At 44.0% G+C, this 23,368-nt stretch overlaps 2 protein-coding genes and 1 long non-coding RNA gene across 3 annotated transcripts in view; all 3 read left to right on the forward strand.

Annotated features, from left to right (window-relative positions):
• LOC307034980 (NACHT, LRR and PYD domains-containing protein 12-like) overlaps window positions 1–23,368 on the forward strand; it is a gene marked incomplete at both ends in the record, with an annotated part of 109,664 nt that overhangs the window by 23,294 nt on the left and 63,002 nt on the right. Inside the window, one exon of the mRNA XM_079673904.1 lies at window positions 1,092–1,132. Coding sequence (XP_079530030.1) covers window positions 1,092–1,132 — 41 coding nt within the window. The remainder of the gene's footprint in view (window positions 1–1,091; window positions 1,133–23,368) is intronic.
• LOC307037601 (uncharacterized protein) lies at window positions 2,668–10,351 on the forward strand (the record flags this gene model as incomplete). The annotated part of the gene is made up of 5 exons (XM_079678656.1): window positions 2,668–2,677; window positions 3,039–3,298; window positions 8,997–9,113; window positions 9,233–9,374; window positions 9,860–10,351. The coding sequence occupies 5 exons, from the start codon at window positions 2,668–2,670 to the stop codon at window positions 10,210–10,212; spliced, it is 882 nt and encodes a 293-aa protein (XP_079534782.1). The 3' UTR covers window positions 10,213–10,351.
• LOC307035447 lies at window positions 13,781–18,905 on the forward strand. Its single transcript, XR_013807109.1, has 2 exons — window positions 13,781–18,002; window positions 18,416–18,905. It is a non-coding gene; the product is annotated as an uncharacterized lncRNA (long non-coding RNA).

Raw genomic sequence — 23,368 nt, forward strand, 5'->3', positions numbered from 1 at the left:
AATCCTCTGTCAGAGTCCCCTCCATAGTACATAATGCATGTTTTCTGCTATCTCTGATGAATGATACAAATACAATTTTAAAGCCGCATTTTACACCTTGGAAAGTCTTTAGAGTCTGGCCTGGATAGCTGGTCACAACTATCCTTCAGCAAAGTGACACACCCTTGTGACTCTTCTTGGCTTATGAGGCTGCTGTCTTTTAAAGGAGACCTATCATGCTATATTTGAATAATATATTGTAGGGCCATATCTATATAAGGTATATTTATACGTTTTCTTTTTCAAAATACCAAACAGATCATGCATTTTAGCCATGCCTCATTTCGCTCTATTTTGCTCTCCTCCAGCCGGTCTTTGCATGAGCTGCAGCTGACCACGCCCCCCTGCAAAGGAGGGGGCCGAGTTAAGAGCGTTATGTTACCATGCTGTTACCATGCCACGGCAACCTCTCATTCCCCTGATAGGTGGAGAGTTGGCCATATAGGCGGAGCTCCTCATCACTGACGTCAGAGATATTTCAAATCTGTATCAGTCTGTATCAGATCCGTTGCAGCCCCGTTAGAGATTTGGGTATGGAGGCAAAGAGAGAGGGTTGTGTTTTCTGACACTCGGTCCCCTTTAAATATGATTATTTCTCTGCTCCTAATTCGTTCCTCGCAGATTCTTTCATCAGTCCCAGTCATCGCATGTCAGTCAATAGAGCTTCGAAAAATGTGTCCAATTCAACAAAATGTTTTTGTGAAGGCCAGAGCTAAATTATAGATTGTTTGATTGTGTAATTACACGGTGTGAGAAAATAAATCCACAGCCTCCTATTAAACTTATTTTATTTACTTTTCCATGTTGTACATATACTTACTTGTATTACATGTTGAACCACATGCTGGATATCTTCCCCAGCCTCAAGGAAATACAATCAAATAAATGTAATTCAATAACATAACCTAGTTACTATGACTAGGTCCAAGATTGATATAACAATATGATGGGATGTAAAGCATGAGATCAGTCAGGACTCTGAAGCTGACTCAAAGAACAAACACTTATTTTAAACTTTATCCAAAACTGTTGGATTGTGTTCATCCCTGCAGGAGACATGGTGAGACGATCAGAGCCAAGATCCAGAAGACCTGTGAGTACTGAAACCATATCCTCCATTCATCAAACTATTGTACATTAAATCTGATCTTGAAAGATATTTATAGTACAATAATTATTATTATTGTTTTATTATTATGTTTCTCTGTCACCACCTCTCTCCATCAGGTGACTCCGATGTGGAACAGGAAGTGAAGACAGGTAGAAAGGTGAGAGGAGCAGTTGTACAGAGTGGAGTATATTTATTTCACCACTGAATGAAATATAATTATTAGGGCTGTCAAGTTAAATGCACTAACGCTCGCAATTTATCTAGAAACCTGAACAATATCCCGCCCCAATGTGCTGTGATTGGCTGGTACTACTGTGCTGTGATTGGCTGGTAATTCTGTGCTGTGATTGGCTGGTAGTGCTGTGACATGTTAACCCGTTAATATCCCGTTTGAAATTGACGATGAACTCAGATGATCCAGACTCATTTGCATTTTTCAAATTGTTCTGAATATGTTGTGGAATTGTGGTTTGGTTTCATGAAGCTAGAACTTAACTTGATTTCTATTAAAATAACTTTGTTTGTTCCAGGCTCCTGAATCCTTCTCACCTGAACACACAACTGAGTCTTCATACAGGTAATCCTATAACATGACCAAACCTTATTTTAAACACATTACAAATATATATTCATTTCATTGTGTTTGATTTCATGTCTTTCACCTTGAGGTATTGCATCCAATCTCTTTCCAACAGACGTAAATAAAATAATGCCTCTGTGTGTAGGAAGGATTGTTTTCTTGTAGCAGTCTAGATCCTCGCTGGACTAGACATGTTGTTAATTTAATGAAAATGTGTTTACACACACACTCTGATGCATGTGGACACATCTTCAGTGATGTTCCTGTAATCATCAGGTGTTTCAGATCTTTCAACAAACCCTCCTCCAGGTCAGACTCCAGCTGGATGAACACCTGTCAGTCAGAACACAGGCCAGTGAAGGCTTGGTGTAGTAACCTGTCCCTTGTGTGTCTACAGGTTCAGGTGTCCTGGTCCAGGTGAGTTCCAGTGTGCTTCGACTGGCCTGGTGTTCGTCATGGCTCAGGAGGCGGAGCTTCTGTACAGGACGGTCCCTTGGGAGGAGAGCCGCCTCCAATCAGCTGGCAAGCAGGCAGCAGGGCCGCTGTTCAACGTGAAGAGTTCTGATGAAGCTGCCGTCTGCCAGCTCCACCTGCCACACAGTGAGACAGAGGATGGTAAAGACATCTAGTGTTAACAAATACACTTATATAATGATTAGCACTTTATACTATTCACTAACGTTCAAGAGTTATAAAGCAGCTTTATTAAACTAGTCTAACAAATATAGCAACAGTATAATTCAGGCACCAAATCTGTTTCAAAAGAAGAAGAATGAAATTATTAAATCATCCATTTACCGTAGTCGATGTGTTGCATGACATCATTATTGAACATACGATGCAATGCAGCTCTAAATACTGAGTTCGTTTTTCTTTGGGCCCTCTGCTGTCTCTGTAATATTAAAGAGATTTAAACTGTGATTGGTCAGTCCACAGCATGCTCAGCTGTAGACTTCCTACGCCCTTAAAGCTTTAGAAAACTCTTCACACATCTAGAGAATCACTCAGACACACAGCCAAGCTGTTCTGGCAGCAGATTACAAACATTTCAGCAGTCTGGTGAATAAAAAAGAATTAATAAAGTTTATGCATAACAGCAAATGCTCACATCCAGAAAGAGCACAGGGGGTGGAACAATAATGAAACATTAGAATAAAAGGTGAAGGATATAAACTGGTACATCCTAGTGAGGCTCCAAAGTGAATGACATTAGATGAACATTAGCTCTGAGCTAAAGTGCTGTGACATTGAATATGATGAAGCTGTTTCAGCAGCAATGCAACAGATGACCAGCTCTTTGCTCCACAGCGCTGCTCCTGGACGGCCTGTTGTCTGTCGTCCACATCACTGATGAAGGCCTGAGCATCTTGGAGCCGCTGGAGGTCACACGCACTCACGTGGTGGTGAAGGTGCCTCACCTCTCTCTCTTTGGCCTGGTCTGGGATATCTTTAAAAGGGTTCTGCTTCTGCGGGTAAAGGGCAAGATTCTGGTGTTCCTACGACCCCCGGTCAGAGAGAAGCAAACACTGGATGTACATCTGCTGCAGAACAACGTCCTTGTGGAGGAGGTAAGGCCATGTGCTCACCATCAGACTAAACACTGGTTTAAACCACAGCTGTTTCCTCACACACTGCTCCTCTTCTCAAACCTTCTCGTGCTGGGAAAAGAATAAGATCTATCTGAACTGTAAATCTTCAGATCGCTCTTTGTGGTTTTGTATGATTCTCTCTCAGCATGTCTTTCTGTCTGTGGAAACTGATGGCATGAATATTAAACACATCACACAGAACTGAAAGACCTGCTGAGATGAATCACTGCCAAGACAATGTGATCTCATCCCTACCAGCCACATGTTACAGCTTGGGCAGCAGCCTTTTGTGTTTTATAACCGACACAGACGGTTTGTGTTTGGTTAACGTTGGAATAGCTTCTTCAATAGCTTATCTCAAAGAATTAAAATAATCTATTTGTAATATTCCTTTACAAAGGCAATACATACTTATAATTATGTTGTGATTGATTGTGTATCTCATCACTTTGTGGAGCAGGTCTGTCAACGTTTGTTGTTGTTTAATGTGATCTTTAAATAAAGTTGCCTTGACTATCTGAGCATAACGTAGGGTTACGTATGGTAACCCATGTTATATAAGCACAGCAGAGCCCTCTACTGGACTCTATGTGTACTCCCCTCGATCCTATCTATGCATGCATTCTTTCACTGAGATTCATACCAGTAGCCGGCCCCCTGGGCGGGCCTACCTGAATGCGTGCTATCCCTTTACTTTCTCTTTTAGCTGAGCAGCATAGGCAGCAGTGCTCCATAAGTAGAGGGCTCCGCTTTGCTTATATAACATGGGTTACCATACGTTATATCTTTCACAGGCTGACGTATACCCACTCTGCTGTCCCGCGAGAATACCGCTCCATCCCCCTGTTTCAGACCGGCTTTCTGTTTAGCAGCCGCTGAGCCTCCCTCACCTCTCCCTCGGCCATAGCCAAGGAGAGAAGTAAAAGAGGCTGCGGCGGGCCCGGCACACCGTGACACGCTTACCCCACGGAGGTGTGCCATAACGTAGAGAATTTCCTCCTCCTGTCTTAATGCAGGGAAAAGGAAAAACCTCCAGCCCCTATGAGCCCATGTGCGCGTAACGTCCCGTGGGGCCGGGGGCCCAGGAAACATAAGCACATTACGTTCGGGGAAGGGGTCGGCCCTCTCCCTCCTCACCAGTCCTGCGTTGCCCCAGCAAGAACAGGCGATGAAAATGAGCCAGACATGTCCAAGAGATAAAACTTAAAGGGGACCTATCATGCACCGGGGATACATGAATATGTGTCCCCGGTGTTCCAGGGAACTCACCAAGTGTCAGAAAACACAACCCTCTCTATTTTCCTCCTTAGCCAAATCTCTAAAAAAGGGGCTGCAACGGATCTGAAAAAAACGGATCCAGATTTCAACACTTTTCTACGTCACAAAGAGGTGCTCCGCTTATTGGTCAACTCTCCACCTATCAGGGGAATGAGCCACGGTCACGTGCATTGTCAAACCTCTCATTTGCATATACTGCAGGACAGATTTCCGTCCATTAGGCTATTCAAATGTTAACCAAACGGACAGACTTCCATGCAAATCAGCGGCTGTCGGATTAAAACAGTTTAATGCATTTTTAACACTCACGTACCCAGGATTCCTGCTCCTTTCCTGGGTTACAAAGTGAGGTGACGCAGCCTGTCCTCTGGGTGCGCTGTGGGTGCGCTCTGTGGGGGGGGGGGGGGGGGGGCGTTATCCTCTCCGCCTGCCTGCCGCTGCGCTCTGCCTCTATCCACACAACTTTTCTCCGCCTTTCAGAGACTTATTGCTGGGTCAAACTCTAAGTTACAAACTGTACACATTGCATTCTTGCTAATTAGCCAAAATATGAACGGAATAAGTAGCATCGTAACAAACAGAGTAAAATAAATAGGGAAAACAGCTTGTCAACCATACTTGCCAACCTTTAGACCTCAGAAATCGGGAGCATTTCAAAATGCAAAATTGGGGGCGGGGGTGCTCATGGATCGCCGGAGCTGTTAGATTAACATTAACATGCTTATTGTAGTTGTAAGTACACTGCCTTGCGGCCTGTAGCACCGTCCTTGATGGAGCATATGTGTGGGCTGGACCTGTATTTTACAGGAAAGGAGTGAGCAGAGAGTCGAGTAGTTGTCGATTCTTGTTCTGTTTTCTGTGAATATCTGCCTCACCCTCTCAGACTTTGAGTAGCGCGCGCTACTAAAGAGACGTGTTACCATGGAAACCAAACAATGGTGTAGCTGTATTAAAGTCCGAGTGGAAACAGTCGTGTGTAAATCTGATTTTGTCAGAAATCGGGAGAAATGCGGGAGAAATATGACCCCGGGAGGAAATCGGGAGAGGGCAATGAAATCGGGAGTCTCCCGCAAAAATCGGGAGGGTTGACAAGTATGTTGTCAACTAACCATTCAGAAACGTCCTGCTGCAACAGAGATGTTTGCACCTCCACCAAAACCTCCGCTGCTTCAGGGTCAGTTTCTTGATCAAATTGATAATATGCTTGAACACATGCATTGCTCTGAGATGACATGTTTATTCCACACTCGTAATCAAAGCAAACATGGTAACGTGACTCTCGCCGGCTCATGCCCCCTCTTCTGCAGGGGGGCGTGGTCAGCTGATGCTCAGAATTTTCAAAGACAGGCTTGGAATAGAGCGAAAATGAGCGAAACGAGGCATGGCTAAAAAATGATCTATTTGGTATTTTGACAAATAAAATGTATAAATATACCTTATATAGGTATGGTAATACACTATATCATTTAAATATAGCATGATAGGTCTCCTTTAATGAAGGGACCTGGTGTTGACCAAGATGCCTCTGTGCTTCCACATTTACGCCATTAAATAAGGCTGTTGACACAGCCATGGCTCGTGTAGAGTGTGCACGGACCCCCGTGGGGAAGGCTTTCCCCGCCTGTCCGTATGTGAAATGCATTCACAAAGCCAGCCTGCCAGGCGTTTCTTGGACAGAGCTTTTCCAGTTACCGCACTGCCGAAGGGCAGCCGTGCGCTCTACATAACATGCCAGCGCACGCACCGGGCAGAGGAGGTGCAATTTAGCCTCCCTTGCCCAATTATGGGGGGGGGAGAGATTAAAACCCCCAACTGAATAGCCCTCGACCTGAACTTACTCCTCAGGGCTCCTACACACGGCGGCGTGCGTTGTCGCTTGCGTTGAAGCGGCAACGCACGCCGCCGTGTGTAGGGGCCGTTAGGCTCTTAGGCACAAAGCAGGGGTTCGGTCTGAGTGTTGCACCGCTTTGGTCACCCCAGATGTTTAAACAACTCGGGTGCACTGATAAAGCGGTTAACTCAGACACTCTTTTGGCTGACGTTAAGGAAAGTAGCAATGCTGTCTTCCATGATAGTGCTTTCAGGGAAGAGAGCTCCAGAGGCTCAAATGGTCCTGTGACCAGAGACTCGAGCACCAGCGGCAAATCCCACTGCAGGGCAGAGGTGCGCACCACTGGGCACAGCCTGCTGACACCTCGCAAAAACCGCGACATCAGCGGGTGAGCAAAAACTGACCTGTTGCCAAATCCCTCATGGCAGGACGAGATGGCTGCTGCATACACTTTCACTGTGGAATGAGCAAGCCCTCTGTCCACCAAAAACTGTAAGTACGACAAAATAGATCCCAATTTACAAGATAGGGGCTCTATTTTTCGCTCCTCACACCATCGCCAGAATCCCAGCCACTTCGGCCTGTAACAGGCTGTGGTGGATCCCGCTAGCTGTCTGGATAGACTGAATCACACTATCAGACAATCCCTACTGCCTCAGCCTCTCCCCCTCAGGAAACCTCTCCAGGCTTGGCCCAGCGTGGGTGATGCCCCGATTGCACCTGCCTCCTGGGAGATTACCCCCCAAACTTGGCGAAGCGCCCAGGGCTGTTCCACCTTCATCTGTGTCATCTCCGAGTACCATGGCGCCCCTACATGATCCGGTGCTACTAGGATGATTGATAGACGCTCCCGCCTCACTCACAGAGGGAGGATGAGACGTAACGGTAGAAAGGCACCCCCAAAGGAGAGTCGTCGCTCAGAGCCATGGAGAACCATATAGTGCACAGTGGGTGTTGCGCCGGCTGGCGGACAGATCCACCTCTGCTGTCCCGAACCGGGCCCAGATCCACTTCACCACCTCTGGGTGAAGCGTCCACTCTTCTGGCAGGGGTCCGCCCCTCGACATGAGGTTGGCCCCCCTGTTCTCCAGACCCGAAATGTGGAGGTCTCTCAGAGATAACACCACCTCTGCAGCCCATGACCGTGGTGCTGTTGTCGCTCCTGATCATTACATATTTCCCCTGGATTAAGGGTTTGAAATGTTGGAGGACTAATATCACTGCCCGCAGCTCTAGGAGCTTGATGTGCCGGGTCTCTGTTAGATTCTGTCGGCCTGTCCCTGCGGGGGTCGGCCCCGACCCAACATGCTCACCCGACGCCTCTCTCTCCGTCTTACCACCGCCGGACGCACTCCCCCTAGCGGGGGGGCCTGAGGTTGAGCCAGCGGCACCATGCGGCTGAGCTGAGACTTCTCCAATTCCAGGCGGTTGAAACGCTGAGTGACCGAGGCTATCGAACCAAAAAGCCCTCCAAGGAGATCATCCCGGTCTTTCTTAGCCAGGGCGGTCGAACCTAACCACACGTGACGCGATGCCACGGTGGTCAGGGCCATCACCCAACCGGCTGCGGTAGCCATGCCGTGGACCAAATTATTCATCTGGCCCATGCAGCGGTCCGAATAATAACTCCCTTCCTCAGACGGGGGTGTGGGAGCGTCCTGCTCCGTGTCTGAGTGGCCCTCCACCTTGAGGATTCCTGCCCAAGTAGCCACCGTAGCCTTCGTTTTCAGTGGCTGCCGCCACGTGGCTTCCACACACCGCCTGATGTCCGGCAGAGGGGGTGAAACGAAGGCCAGCTATGCTGGACGGCCCGTGCCGTAGAAGTCCGGCCTCGGAGGTATCGGTGGGGGAAGCGGCAAGCCTGCACGCTCCGCCATAGCCATTACCGCCGAGAAGTCCTGACGAGCCGACCTCTGCTGATGGCTTTCCTGGCGGTCAGCGGAAATCCCGGACGACTAAGTGTCATCATCGTCGTCCTCCTCTCCGATGCCGGGAACGGCGAAGACAAATGGCACTCCCTGCACGAGGTCCTCCATTTCCACCACGTCAAGCTCTGGGTACTCCACCGGCAAGACGTAACACCCCTTGAACACCGCCACTCTGTACAGGCGGCTGGACCGGGTCAACATCTGACAGGCGCTGCAAGTTGCCAATGGAGGCAGGTTAGCTGCTGCGTGGTCAGACCCCACACACACGATGCATCGAGCATGAGGATCATCACTCCCGATAGAACCCGGACACGAAGGACACAGGCGCTCCACAGGTGAGTCCATATTCTATTTGTCGGAAGGAAAAAACTGTTTCTTGTTCTTTCTATCCTGTTTATCTCTCGCTCAGTTGCTCGATAGCTGCTTAGCTGAAAGAGAAAGGGATAGCAGTGAGCGGGCGAGGCCGCCTCTTATGCAGTGGATGCGCGCGCATTCAGGTAGGCTCTCCCAGGGGGCCGGCTACGGGTATGAGTCTCAGTGAAAGAATGCGTGCATAGATAGGATTGAGGGGAGTACCCATAGAGTCCAGTAGAGGGCGGAGCCTGTGAGATATATAACTAAAGTTACTATATTACTGAAGGTTGCTGATCAACACAGACGTGCTGAGAACATCACAATATCCTCCGACTGTGAGCTGGAACTGTATCACAGTTACAGTGTGCACTGTGAACCTGAGGGCTTCTTCATTCAGCCTAAGGTGAGTCAACGATACTCCTCTAAAGAAACACAATGATCATTAACACACATGTATCTGCATGTGGATCCACAATCAGCAAAGAAACAGATAAATGTGTAACGTCTGCTTCTGGTTTTCAGAGTAAAAGATTTATATCAAGTTTTGGACCAGATTACTATCCAACATTTCAAGTTTCCCTGACGACGAGCACAGAGACAGTGGATTTGAAGATCAAGGACCAAGGTGGAAATGAAGTCTGGAATTATCTCGTGTCACTGGAAGGTAAAGACTCCACCTGAGCTCAGACCCAGTGATAGACTGATAACTCTAAAGCTCCATCTCATAGCCTTCTCTATTAAGGCTCCATGGCAACGCATCGTTACGACATTAAACACAACCTGTAATGTTCTAAAACTATAGTAATAACTAGTGTGGTGTGGTGGTGAAACAGCGTGGCATCATGGGAGTTGTAGTCTTCCGCTTCTCATGCTTAAGTGGATTACAGCATTACAGGAGACCGTGATGAAACGTACTGTTACCTTTAAAATTACACATCTCTCTGAACCATTTGGGATAATCGATGTACACAACTCAACCAAGTATAAATAATACAGGTGTAGGAGTTTTTATACATTTGAATGAGGAAATGTTACATATTATAACTTTAAGTGAACAGAAATCCACCTCAGGGATTGTCGAGTGACTTTAAGAGATCTGTTTAATGAGAATGTTTGTTAACAAAAGTATTTTCCCCGTTTATCTACCAGGTCCAAGACATGAATTGTCCCAGAGAAATGTCCCAGCAGAGGGCAGAGTCCCAGCAGAGAGCAGAGTCCCAGCAGAGAGCAGAGTCCCAGCAGACCAGAGGCTGCTCTCAGTTCGGACAGAGTTCATTCAAAGAGTGACTCCAACTGTCCTGAACGACCTTCTGGATAAACTCTTTGAGTCTGAAGTGATCAGTGAATCTGAAATGACGTCAGCCAGAAACAAACCCCCAAATGACGGAGCACGAGAGGTGGTGGACGCAGTGCGAAATAAAGGAGCTGCAGCGAGCAGGGTTCTGATCAATGCTCTCCGAGAGCTGGACCCGTATCTTTACAGAGAGCTCAACTTGAGCTGAGGCTAAACCTTGTGGTGTGTGTGACAGTTGAAGTCTACTCCTCTGTTTTGTTACCTGAACATGTTTCCCCCTTGTCTTTGAAGGTAACACAGATTCTGAGCGAAGGCCACTTTCCTTCTCTCTTTTCTCCTGGACTCCCTCCTGAGAGCTGCTACCCGTATTGGCCTTCCTTTGGTGTATATATATATATACATATATATGTATGTATATATATATATATATATATGTATATATATATATATATACACCATGGAGCAATTGTGGTGATAAAACTCAAATATAATCAGGGGTGCACATAACTTTTTTGCCCTGGTTCGCAAAGGAGCACCTGGAGATGTTGCTTGATGCGCATCCTTAAGATGAAATAAATCGGACCTTTTGAGGGGTACTTTACATTATGAACAGGGGGGGGGGGGGGTAGGTGCGCTAGTGAGCACGCCCATGAACTGTTCGCCCGTGCCTCGCAGCTGGGTTACTGTGCGGAGCGCATAAAGCAGACCCTTCACGCGATAGCGAGGGGTAGAGCGAGGGATCGCAGATGCCGTCGCGCTCGCGGACAGATTGAAAAAATTAAACTTCAATGGATTAATCGCATGATTGTCCATAGTTAATCGCGATTCATCACAAATGAATCGCTCGTTTTTTATATGTTTTTAATACTCCTATCAACATATGAGTGGACACATATTCATTGGACAATGACAATGACAAATATTCTCCTGAATATTCTCAACACAACAACCTGGAACATCTCTCTCTCTTCACTCTCTCCCAACCCTTTCTACTTCTTTGCACTGAGCTAGTTGCTCAAACAGACAAGCCTGTTTACAGTTGTCGGCAAAATGCCGCTCCTTGGTCTTCATAACATTCAAAGCATGAGACTGAAGTTCCCACAGGGGAGTTGTCAGAGAACTTCTGCAGGTGTTTCAGTGTTGTGGGTGAAGTCTGCAGTGTAGAAGGTGAAGAGAAACGGTCCAGCATCCCGTACTGCTGATGATGGTACACCCTTTCCAATCCACACACACACACACACACACACACACACACACACACACACACACACACACACACACACACACACACACACACACACACACACACACACACACACACACACACACACACACAAACACACACAAACAGACTCCTGCAGTCCTCCAATCAGACGCCAGCTGTCTCTACACAGGTGGAATGTGCTTCCTATGAAAATAAAAAAAGACAAATTGATAAATGATATTTTTTTCACAGATTATATCTCCATTCAAAGATTCAAGATTTGAAGGTTATATTGTCGTTCACTTTATTAATACAGTATGAGCAGATTAGTAACAAACCACTCAAAGATTGAAGTTAAATACTTATGTCATGTGCATTTGGAAAGCTTTGCTATTCTCTTACACGCCTCCAGAGTCAGAAAAAGTCTGAGTTAACTTTTTGGAGAACCACAAAAAGGGCTAAAAATGATAAAATAGTGCATCATAACGCGGGTAGAGTCCCCGGCCAACTCCCCTTGCATTCCTCCAGAGTCAGAAAAAGTTTGAGTTAACTTTTTGGAGAACCATAAAAAAGGGCTAAAAGTGATAAAAATGTATCTGTAAATAGTGCCTCATAATGCGGGTAGAGTCCCCTCAAACTCCCCTTACATTCCTCCAGAGACCAGTTCAAAAACTTAAAGTTTGGTAAGAACCAGGCTGGGGGGTCTCCAGGCAACAAATCTATCCGAGCCAGAGTGCACATTTAGCGGATGAATTCCTCCAGGACATCAGACAGCCGTTTTTGTTCTGAGTCCTCTCAAAAAACGGGTTTCCGATTTCGTGCAGACAGTAGTCTGAAATGGATGAATGAACTTTTTCAACGGAGTAGGGGAACCTGATTTTCCCCTCTCCATTGTAAGTTGCGACGGAGAAGGGGAAAAGTGTCCAGGGCTTCGGACCGAAGCGCCAACAGGTTGAGCTTTTTTGAACCACTTCTCCGTTGGCGCTCAGTCGTTTTTTCGACAATTTTTTAAAACTTCATTTTTGATTATTTTAAGATATAATTGACCGTTTTCTTTACTTTTTTCTTCTTTCCTCCGGTGGGTGCGCATGGCAGGCCGCCTATGAGTACTCAAATTCGGCCTGGAACCTCCAGGATTTGTGAACAAAGCTCCATAAACTGACAGAATCACCCAGAAATGTCACTTTTATAGCCCAAAAATATATAATACATATACATTTAAATAGTAAAAGGTACAATTGTGCTCGAAATTACCCGGAATTTGATTTATATAGCCCTGTGATAGTGATTACAAATCATTTTCATGGAAAGAAGTGTTAAAATGCCTGATTAAAGCATATGCAGGACCCAAGTGAGCTCCAGACTATGTGCATTGTGTTAGGGAACCATATTAATGACAAAATAAATCATTTAAATGCAAACGTAATGATTATAATTCATTTTTAGGCGGACAACTGTGGAGAGGAGCCTGAAAATGACTCCAGCACCCCGGAGAAGCAGGGTCTGAGACTCACAGAGACCCACAGAGACCCAGAGAATCACACGCCCAGACACCCATAGACCCAGGGCACATCACCCCCCTCTATTACCCAGGGAACAGGGCTCTGATGTGGGCTAAAGTGTTGTTAGAAACTGATCAATCTGTCCATAATACTGGCAGCAGGGTCACTGCTGTTAGCAGGGTCTGAGACTCACAGAGACCCACAGAGACCCAGATACCCACACACCCAGACACCCATAGACCCAGGGCACATCACCCTCCTCTATTACCCAGGGAACAGGGCTCTGATGTGGGCTAAAGTATTGTTAGAAACTGATAAATCTGTTCATAATACTGGCAGCAGGGTCACTGCTATTAGCAGGGCCTGAGACTCACAGAGACCCAGAGAGCACCATGCAGCACATGGCTTTTCTACCCAGGAATAAGTCTATGAAACCTGGGGAAAAGTGGTGTGAATAGAGGGAGAGAGGACCCAGAGACAAGCAGGGTGTGAGACTCACAGTGACCCAGAGAGCTCCATGCACCACATGGCTTTTCTGCCCAGGAATAAGTGTTTCAAGTGTGGGGGAAAGTGGTGCGAATAGAGGGAGAGAGGACCCAGAGACAAACATGGTGTGAGACTCACAGATACCCAGAGAGCTCCATGCAGCAGATGGCTCTTCCACCCAGACTGTACCCAGAGAACAGGCTGCTTCACAGCACTTTAGAACCCAGGAAAGCAGCTTGAATCATGGGTACATTACCCAGAGAGCACCATGGCTTTTCTACCCAGGAATAAGTGTTTGAAAGGCGGGGAAACGTGGTGTAAATAGGAGGAGACTTTACCCAGAGAGCTCCATGCAGTACATGGCTTTTCTACCCAGGAATAAGTGTTTGAAAGGCGGCAGAAAGTGGTGTGAATAGAGGGAGGGTGTACCCAGAGAGCACCATGCAGCACATGGATTTTCTACCCAAAAATAAGTGTTTGAAAGGTGGGGGAAAGTGGTGTGGATAGAGGGAGAGTGTACCCAGAGAGCACCATGCAGCACACGGATTTTCTACCCAGGAATAAGTATTTGAAAGGCGGGGAAAAGTGGTGTAAATAGGAGGAGACTTTACCCAGAGAGCTCCATGCAGTACATGGCTTCTCTACCCAGGAATAAGTGTTTGAAAGGTGGGGAAAAGTGGTGTAAATAGGAGGAGACTTTACCCAGAGAGCACCATGCAGCACATTGATTTTCTACCCAGGAATAAGTGTTTGAAACCTGGGGAAAAGTGGTGATAGTGATAGCAGAAATAGTGATTACAATGCGAAGAGAGTTTACCCAGAGAACAGGCTGCTCCACAGCACTTTACAAGCCAGGACAAGTGATTGAATCCTGGGTATACATGTTTTAAATAGTCTGATACCTCCAGGGCGCATCACCGCATTTTACAAGCCAGGGAAGGTGCCTGAATCCTGGGTAAACATTGTTTAATTGTTTAAGTGTTTTTAAATGTGTGGAACAGTGTTTTGTCACTTTCAAAACTCTCCCGTCATTGGCCAGAGAAATGGGGTCGATGTTGTATTCAATCTGACCGTTAATATTCCAGTGAGACAAAGTACGTACAATGATCGCATTCCCTCACACGGAGAAGTGGAGAAATGCAGAAGATTTCTTTTTCAGTGCAACAAGGTTTTTCGCAAGCGTCCTGTTTCGTTTCGTGTCACCAGGATTAATTATGTTCTGAGTTTGCTCCGAGGCAAGGCTTTAACCTGGGCAGAGGCTTTGAGCTCATCAGTGGATTATGACTCTCTGTGTTTTGAGTGTTTCTCAGATCAGTTTTCTGACGTTTTTGGGAACGCCGAGCAGAGCGGACACAGCGTACTCCACCAGTCTCACTAAGTAGGCCCAGTTTTTCCACTTACTCTGTTCCCTCTGTGTTTGAACCTCCTTCCATCCTCTAACCGCCCAGCATGCGCACCACTTCTCATGAGGAGGCTATGCAACTGGGACATACTAGACTTTCAACGGAGGAGCGTCAGCGCCAGATGAGTGCTGGCCAATGCATGTATTGTGGCAACGCCGGGCATTTCATTGCCAACTGCCTAGTCCGCACAAACGTGGGAGCTCGTCAGTGAGAATGGGGGTCCTGAGGAGTCCATAGCCAACTTCTCAACCCCCTTCCCTGTGCCGTTTTCTAATACCCGCCAAGATCTGTGTTAACACCATGACTTTGCCCCTCAAAGCCATCATTGATTTGGGTGCTGAGGATAGTTTCTTGGACCGTGAGCTAGCTGAACAGCTGGGACTCTGCCTGGATCTATTAACTGCCTATGCACTTAACTTGCAAATAATCTCCTCAGTTACAGAACAGACAAGCCCTGTGACACTGATCACCTCCGGGAACCACAGAGAGCTCTTTCAGTTAAAGGTAATCTCCGCACCATCCACACCTCTGGTATTGGGTTTTCCGTGGCTTCGCACCAATAACCCACACATTGATTGGGCTAAAGGGAGAATCATTGAATGGGATCAGTACTGTCTCACTAACTGTCTGTTATCTGCCGTGCCTTCTGTATTGGTCACCCCCAACCCTGCCATCTGCTCTGCAGGGAAACACCCTGAAATAACCCCTTAATAAAAGTATTTTTAAACATCATCCAAGGCGTGTCCCATGTCTCACCCGCCCCACCTCTCTAGATCTCGGCCTGGGTTTTAAACACTTTTAGGGACACTTGGTTGACTTTATTTTAAGATATTTCCCTTCCCTGTGTATTTTATATTTTACATATTTGTTTTCTATTATACATATTTTAACATTTGGGTTGATGTGATTTTTATTACCAGCACTAATTTTACCCGCATGCAGATTTTAAACAAAGTCAACCTCGGTCCGTTTAGACAGATGTTTTTTAACCCACTTACCAGGTATTTTACCAGATGCTGTGGGACGCAGCCTCGGACATTCCACCGGGGGAGAACCCCTTCGGGGGGGCAGGAGTACAGGTTTTAACCCCGCCGCATACACTCTGTGCTGCAGCCGCTGCTCTCTTTTATCCATAACAGGGCTTTTATAAACTTTTGGTTTTACTACAGGAGTTTTTAAACAGGTTTTTAAACACAAAATATTGACCCGAGAGCCCGTTCCCCAACACCCTTACCCTAAACCTAACCAAGTCTTCACCCTAAAATGAATGATTCCCTTTCTGGGGACCTCCATTTTGTCCCCATAAGGGAGGCGAGTCCCCACACGTGACTGTGTAAACAGATTTAGGTCCCCACAAGTATAGTAATGCTAGGCCACACACACACTTTCCAATCTACACACATAGACTTCTGCAGTCCTCCAATCAGACGCCAGCTATCTCTACACAGGTGGAATGTGCTTCCAATGAAAAAAATAAATAATAATAAATGATTTTTTTTCACACATTATATTTTCATTCAAGATTTGAAGGTTATATTGTCATTGTCATATTTTTGTGTCCGTTATTAATACAGTATTAGCAGATTCATAATAAACCACATAAAGATTGAAGTTAAAAGACGTATTTAATGTGCATTTGGAAAGCTTTGCTATTCTCTTACAGTACTTTACAATATTTCAAAAGGTCACGTTTTAATACAAAGTCAAAGAAAAACAATAATATAAACTGGCTAATATTTCTGATTCCAGCTAATCAATAACAATTAGATCAAGAGAGGATTTCTGTGTGAGGGTGAAGGTTTAGAAATGTATAATCTGAGAATAGGAGGCCTTGTTCTGATAAATAACGTGAGGAATATTAACAATGAATACAGATCGAGGCACTTGCTGAATCCATCGTTTTCTGACACATTCCTCCGTACACACTTATAACAACAAGCTATAAATAATCATGAACAATAAACAGTGCAACAATTCTCTATGTGTATTACAAAAAAGAATGGAAATATAGTATGATACTGTGGCGCTGATCTTGTTTATAAGATATATGAATTCAAGACGCCCGTATACAAGATGGCGTTGTGACTTCCCGATATCCGCCATTTTGAAGAGCTATGTACGGCAACACAAGTAGGACATATGAAACAGAAGTGTTTCGCCAAGAAGAGAAAAAAACTCCAAAATCCCGACAACCTAATTATTTTTATTGCAATGTAATTTCCTGATTATTTGAGAATAACTCCTTTTAGTGGGTTGAGTAAATTCAATCATTTATGGCATTAATAATTTATACATAATTCTTAACTGTGAATGTCTTTCATTTTATGTAAAATTAAAAATGTGTTAGTCCGGCTAAAACGTTCTCTGTTGAGCATCCTGGAAAAAAGGGAAATTACATTAAATATTTTCCATAAAAAAGTTTATTCAAGAAAGAAACTCTGTTATTAAATCTGTTTTTTTCCTAAAAGACAATTAGTGCTAAATCTGAAAGGTCTTTCCCAATTTTTGAATTTCTCTGTTATTTCTTATCATTTATAACTTTATGGCAGACCAACACATTCTTGCGCAGTGCAACTCAGGCAGCCGCCTGGACGTCAAATGTCCTATTTGGGTTGCCGTACGTAACTGTCCAATACAGTATGACCACCCGATTTTACGAAATGCGACCCAAATAGGACATCATAGAAATTCAAAAGCTAGGGAAGCTCTTTCAGATTTAGCAATAATCAGGGTTCATACACCTTTTCACCAATGATTTTCAATGAATTTTCCATGACTTCTCAATTACCTTTACCTAATTTTCCATGACCAAAAAAAAATGTATGACTGAAAATGGTTTATTTTAACATGGAACAGGAAAATAAGGTCTGCATATGAAACATTTTGTGCCTATCTAAAACAAATCAAATAGTAGGCTTACTAGCTTCTACACGCTAAAGCAACTGTAGTCAGGGATGCAAACTCATCAGGTATGAAAAAGGTGACAAGGATCCGAGCCCCCCGACCCCACGGAATCGCGGCTTTAAAATTAGGAATAACAGGATTTTAGCAGAACAACTAAAGCAGCAGTGTCAATAATAACAGAAATGCCAAAGAGTCACATCTAATAGAAATATATAAAAGCATTTATTTTAAATTGTGTAGCAGTCAGTTTATAATTTTGGCAGCACTGTTGAGCATTTTGAAAATGTTTTTTCATGCCTATGTGCAAGGCTTAGTCTTTCTATCTTTATAGCCACTGGTGTAAAGTAACTAAGTTCATAAACTCAACAAGTACTATACGGTGGTACAGTTTTGAGATACTTGTACTTTATTAAGTATTTCAATGTTTTGCTAATTTGTAATTCTACTCCTCTACAATTCAGAGTTAAAAGGTGTACTTCTACTCCACTACAGTTCAGAGGTAAATGGTGTACTTCTACTCCACTACATGTATTTAATACCTTTAGTTACTTCACAGATCTGGATGAATGATGTGAAATATAATCAAGTGTTAAATCAGACTTTAGTTCCACCTGGAGTAAATCCACAAGCTACCCTGCCGTATACAAAGTCATTCAGACTAGCTGCACCTTTACCAGCTTTGAGAACACTTTCATGATCAATCATTATAAAACATATCATATATATTATTCTGAAATGGACCAATCTGCACAATGACTACTTTTACTGTCTCTACTTTCACTATATTTTGATGAGAATACTTTTCTACTTTTCTTTTTTTTTCTTTTTTTCAATAATTGTCCTATATTTGAAAAACACAGAGATTTGTTCTTTAATCAACTTTTTTTTAAATGAAATTTCCCTTTTTTCCAGGAATCTCAACAGAGAATGTTTTGGCTGGACTAAAACATTTGAGATTTGATGTAAAATGAAAGACATTCACAGTTAAGATGTTAATTATTAATGCCATAAATTATTGCCTACATTTAAAGTTTCTAATTTCTGCAGTTTGATAGTTAAATCAATTTCTCACTTATTATAAGAATGTAATGAACCCACTAAAAGGAGTTATTCTCAAATGATCTGGAACTCACGTTGTAATAACAATAGCTCATCTCTCTCGTTCCGATTCAAAACATTTAAAGTAAATTAAAGACTTTTCTTTTTAATTTGGCTTATAATTTGGGGCAATAGTAATTTGTTAGTAGTATCACTGTTCATGTTTTAAGATATAACTCTTTCTGTTTGTTTACACCTTGTTTTTAATTATTGTTCCTCATTTGTTATTGTCATTTTATGTCATACTCTGTAAAAGCACTTCAAGCATGAAAGGTGTTATATAAATAAAGTTTATTATTATTAATGTCGTCTGGTTTTTTGAGCGTTATTTTCTCTTCTTTGTGAAACGCCGCTGTGTCAAATGTCCTTCTTGGGTTGCCGTACATTGCCAAAATGGGTGCGCTCTTTGAGTCTCACACTCCGCTTCTCTCTGGGGGCTCTCTCCCTCTATTCACACCACTTTCCCCCAGCTTTCAAAGACTTATTCCTGGGTAGAAAAGCCATGTGCATCACCCTGGATCTCTGCATATGTGCCTGTGAGTCTGAGACCCTGCTGATTGATTGATTGATTGATTGATTGATTGATTGATTGATTGATTGATTGATTGATTGATTGATTGATTGACAAGTTTATTAACAGCTTGTATATTGGGTACAGTACAGTACAGCTCAAAACATACAATTGTTAAGGGGATGCAGACCAGAGAATGACTTTCGTCTTGTTTACATCAGGGTCCCCCATTTCCAATTCATCATATCATTTAAGACATACAAGACATATTTGACATACAGATAGCTTATTTACAATTTACATACAGGTGTTTTTTTTACATACAGTTGGCTTACTTACACATTTCATTTTAGTAATATGGTTCCCTAACACAATGCACATAGTCTTGAGCTCACTGGGGTCTGGGGTCCTGCATATGCATTAATCAGGCGTTTTAACACTTTTTTCCATGAACATGATTTTTATTCACTATCATTGGGCTAAATTAATCAAATTCCGGGTTACTCGGAGCACAATTGTAACCTTTACTATTTAAATGTATTTGTATTATATATTTTTGGGCAATAAAAGTGACATTTCTGGGTGACTTTGTCAGTTTATGGAACTTAGCCCACAAATCCTGGAGGTTCCAGGCCAAATTTGGGAGCTCATAGGCGGCCTGCCATGAGCCCCCACCCGTGGAAAGAAGAAAAAAGTGAAAAAAACGGTCAATTATATCTTAAAATAATCAAACATTAAGTTTAAAAATATTCTCGAAATAATTACTCAGTGCCAACTGAGAAGGGGCTCAAAAAAGCTCCTTCCGGCCGAAGCCCCGGACACTTTTCCACTTCTCCGTTGCAACTTACAACGGAGAGGGGAAACCAAGCTTCCCCTTCTCCGTCAAAAAAAATGTATTCATCCATTTCAGACTACTGTCTGCACGAAATCGGAAACCCGGTTTTTGAGAGGACTCAGTAAAAAAAAAACGGGTGTCTGATTTCATGGAGGAATGTATCCGCTCCATGTGCACTCTGGCTCTGATACATTTGTTGCCTGGAGACCCCCCAGCCTGGTTCTTACCAAACTTTAAGTTTGCAAACTGGTCTCTGGACAAATGTAAGGGGAGTTTGAGGGGACTCTACCTGCATTATGAGACACTATTTTGGGATACATTTTCTCACTTTCACTCCTTTTCTATGGATCTCCAAAAAGTGAACTCAGACTTTTTCTGACTGTGGAGGAATGCAAGGGGGAGTTGACAGGGGACTGATGCACTATTTTTGGATACTTTTTTTCATTTTCAGCCCTTTTCCATGGATGAATTGAAACTTATTTTTTTTACATTTTGGTCAATTTGACCCAGTTCTGGTAACCACATTGCCTGGAGGATAGGACCAAGCTATGACAGACTGTCTGGCCGCCTCACAAGTCACTATTGTCGGACACTTTCTTTGTTTTAACCCGGTTCTAGCACTCTTTCCTCCTTTGACCATAAAACATGTTTCCTGCTGGGGTACTGCCTGGTTCCGGGGAGCCCCCAACCCTCTCATGGTTGGGGCACCATGAATTGATGCATCAGACCCAATGTTGTTGGTGTGGAGGTGGGACAATTTAACCCGGTCGTATACCATGCATTAAAGCATTGGACCCATTGTTGCAATCACCGGTTACGCTAACGCATATAAACGGAGAAACAAATCCTGGAGGTTCCAGGCAGAATTTGGGTACTCATAGGCGGCTCATAGGCGGCCTGCCATGCACACCCACCCGTGGAAAGAAGAAGAAGAAAAAAGTAAAGAAAACGGTCAATTATATCTTAAAATAATCAAAAATGAAGTTTTAAAAAATTGTCGAAAAAACGACTGAGTGCCAACGGAGAAGGGGCTCGAAAAAGCTCAACCTGTTGGCGCTTCGGTCCAAAGCCCTGGATACTTTTCCCCTTCTCCGTCACAACTTACAACGGAGAGGGGAAAATCAGGTTCCCCTACTCCGTTGAAAAAGTTCATTCATCCATTTCAGACTACTGTCTGCACGAAATCGGAAACCCGTTTTTTGAGAGGACTCAGAACAAAAACGGCCGTGTAAGGTCCTGGAGGAATTCATGCACTCTGGCTTGGATAAATGTGTTGCCTGGAGACCCCCAAGCCTGGTTCTTACCAAACTTTAAGTTTGCAAACTGGTCTCTGGACGAATGTAAGGGGAGTTTGAGGGGACTCTACCTGCATTATGAGACACTATTTTGGGATACATTTTCTCACTTTCACTCCTTTTCTATGGATCTCCAAAAAGTGAACTCAGACTTTTTCTGACTGTGGAGGAATGCAAGGGGGAGTTGACAGGGGACTGATGCACTATTTTTGGATACTTTTTTTCATTTTCAGCCCTTTTCCATGGATGAATTGAAACTTATTTTTTTTACATTTTGGTCAATTTGACCCAGTTCTGGTAACCACATTGCCTGGAGGATAGGACCAAGATATGACAGACTCTCTGGCCGCCTCACAAGTCACTATTGTCGGACACTTTCTTTGTTTTAACCCGGTTCTAGCATTCTTTCCTCCTTTGACCATAAAACATGTTTCCTGCTGGGGTACTGCCTGGTTCCGGGGAACCCCAAACCCTCTCATGGTTGGGGCACCGTGAATTGATGCATCAGACCCAATGTTGTTGGTGTGGAGGTGGGACAATTTAACCCGGTCGTATACCATGCATTAAAGCATTGGACCCATTGTTGCAATCACCGGTTACGCTAACGCATATAAACGGAGAAACAAATCCTGGAGGTTCCAGGCAGAATTTGGGTACTCATAGGCGGCTCATAGGTGGCCTGCCATGAAGGGAAACCAAGCTTCCCCTTCTCCATCAAAAAAAATGTATTCATCCATTTCAGACTACTGTCTGCACGAAATCGGAAACCCGGTTTTTGAGAGGACTCAGTAAAAAAAAAACGGGTGTCTGATTTCATGGAGGAATGTATCCGCTCCATGTGCACTCTGGCTCTGATACATTTGTTGCCTGGAGACCCCCCAGCCTGGTTCTTACCAAACTTTAAGTTTTTGAACTGGTCTCTGGAGGAATGTAAGGGGAGTTTGAGGGGACTCTACACGCATTATGAGGCACTATTTACAGATACATTTGTATCACTTTTAGCCCTTTTTTATGGTTCTCCAAAAAGTTAACTCAGACTTTTTCTGACTCTGGAGGAATGTAAGAGAATAGCAAAGCTTTCCAAATGCACATGAAATAAGTATTTAACTTCAATCTTTGAGTGGTTTGTTACTAATCTGCTCATACTGTATTAATAACGTGAACGACAATATAACCTTCAAATCTTGAATCTTTGAATGGAAATATAATCTGTGAAAAAAATATCATTTATCAATTTGTCTTTTTTTATTTTCATTGGAAGCACATTCCACCTGTGTAGAGACAGCTGGCGTCTGATTGGAGGATTGCAGGAGTCTGTTTGTGTGTGTGTGTGTGTGTGTGTGTGTGTGTGTGTGTGTGTGTGTGTGTGTGTGTGTGTGTGTGTGTGTGTGTGTGTGTGTGTGTGTGTGTGTGTGTGTGTGTGTGTGTATGTGTGTGTGTGTGTGTGTGTGTGTGTGTGTGTGTGTGTGTGTGTGTGTGTGTGTGTGTGTGTGTGTGTGTGTGTGTGTGTGTGTGTGTGGATTGGAAAGGGTGTACCATCATCAGCAGTACGGGATGCTGGACCGTTTCTCTTCACCTTCTACACTGCAGACTTCACCCACAACACTGAAACACCTGCAGAAGTTCTCTGAAAACTCCCCTGTGGGAACTTCAGTCTCATGCTTTGAATGTTATGAAGACCAAGGAGCGGCATTTTGCCGACAACTGTAAACAGGGAGAGAGTGAAGAGAGAGAGAGAGAGAGGTTCCAGGTTGTTGTGTTGAGAATATTCAGGAGAATATTTGTCATTGTCATTGTCCAATGAATATGTGTCCACTCATATGTTGATAAGAGTATTAAAAACGTATAAAAAACGAGCGATTCATTTGTGATGAATCGCGATTAACTATGGACAATCATGCCAATAATCGTGATAAAATATTTGAATCGACTGACAGACCTAATTATTATTATTATCTGTCCAGGGACTACCGATTAAAAATAAACCCACCGCCAAAAAAGGAGCAGAGAGAGAGGAGAGAGAAGAGAGAGATAGAAAAGAGAGAAGAGAGAAAGAGATATTTGCGAGTTGCATAAGAACTGGTAAGATAGCAGGGTTTCCCACACATAGACTTTATTTGGGCGGG

The sequence above is a fragment of the Notothenia rossii genome, assembly GCF_949606895.1.
Source record: "Notothenia rossii genome assembly, chromosome: 4".
NCBI lineage: Eukaryota > Metazoa > Chordata > Actinopteri > Perciformes > Nototheniidae > Notothenia > Notothenia rossii.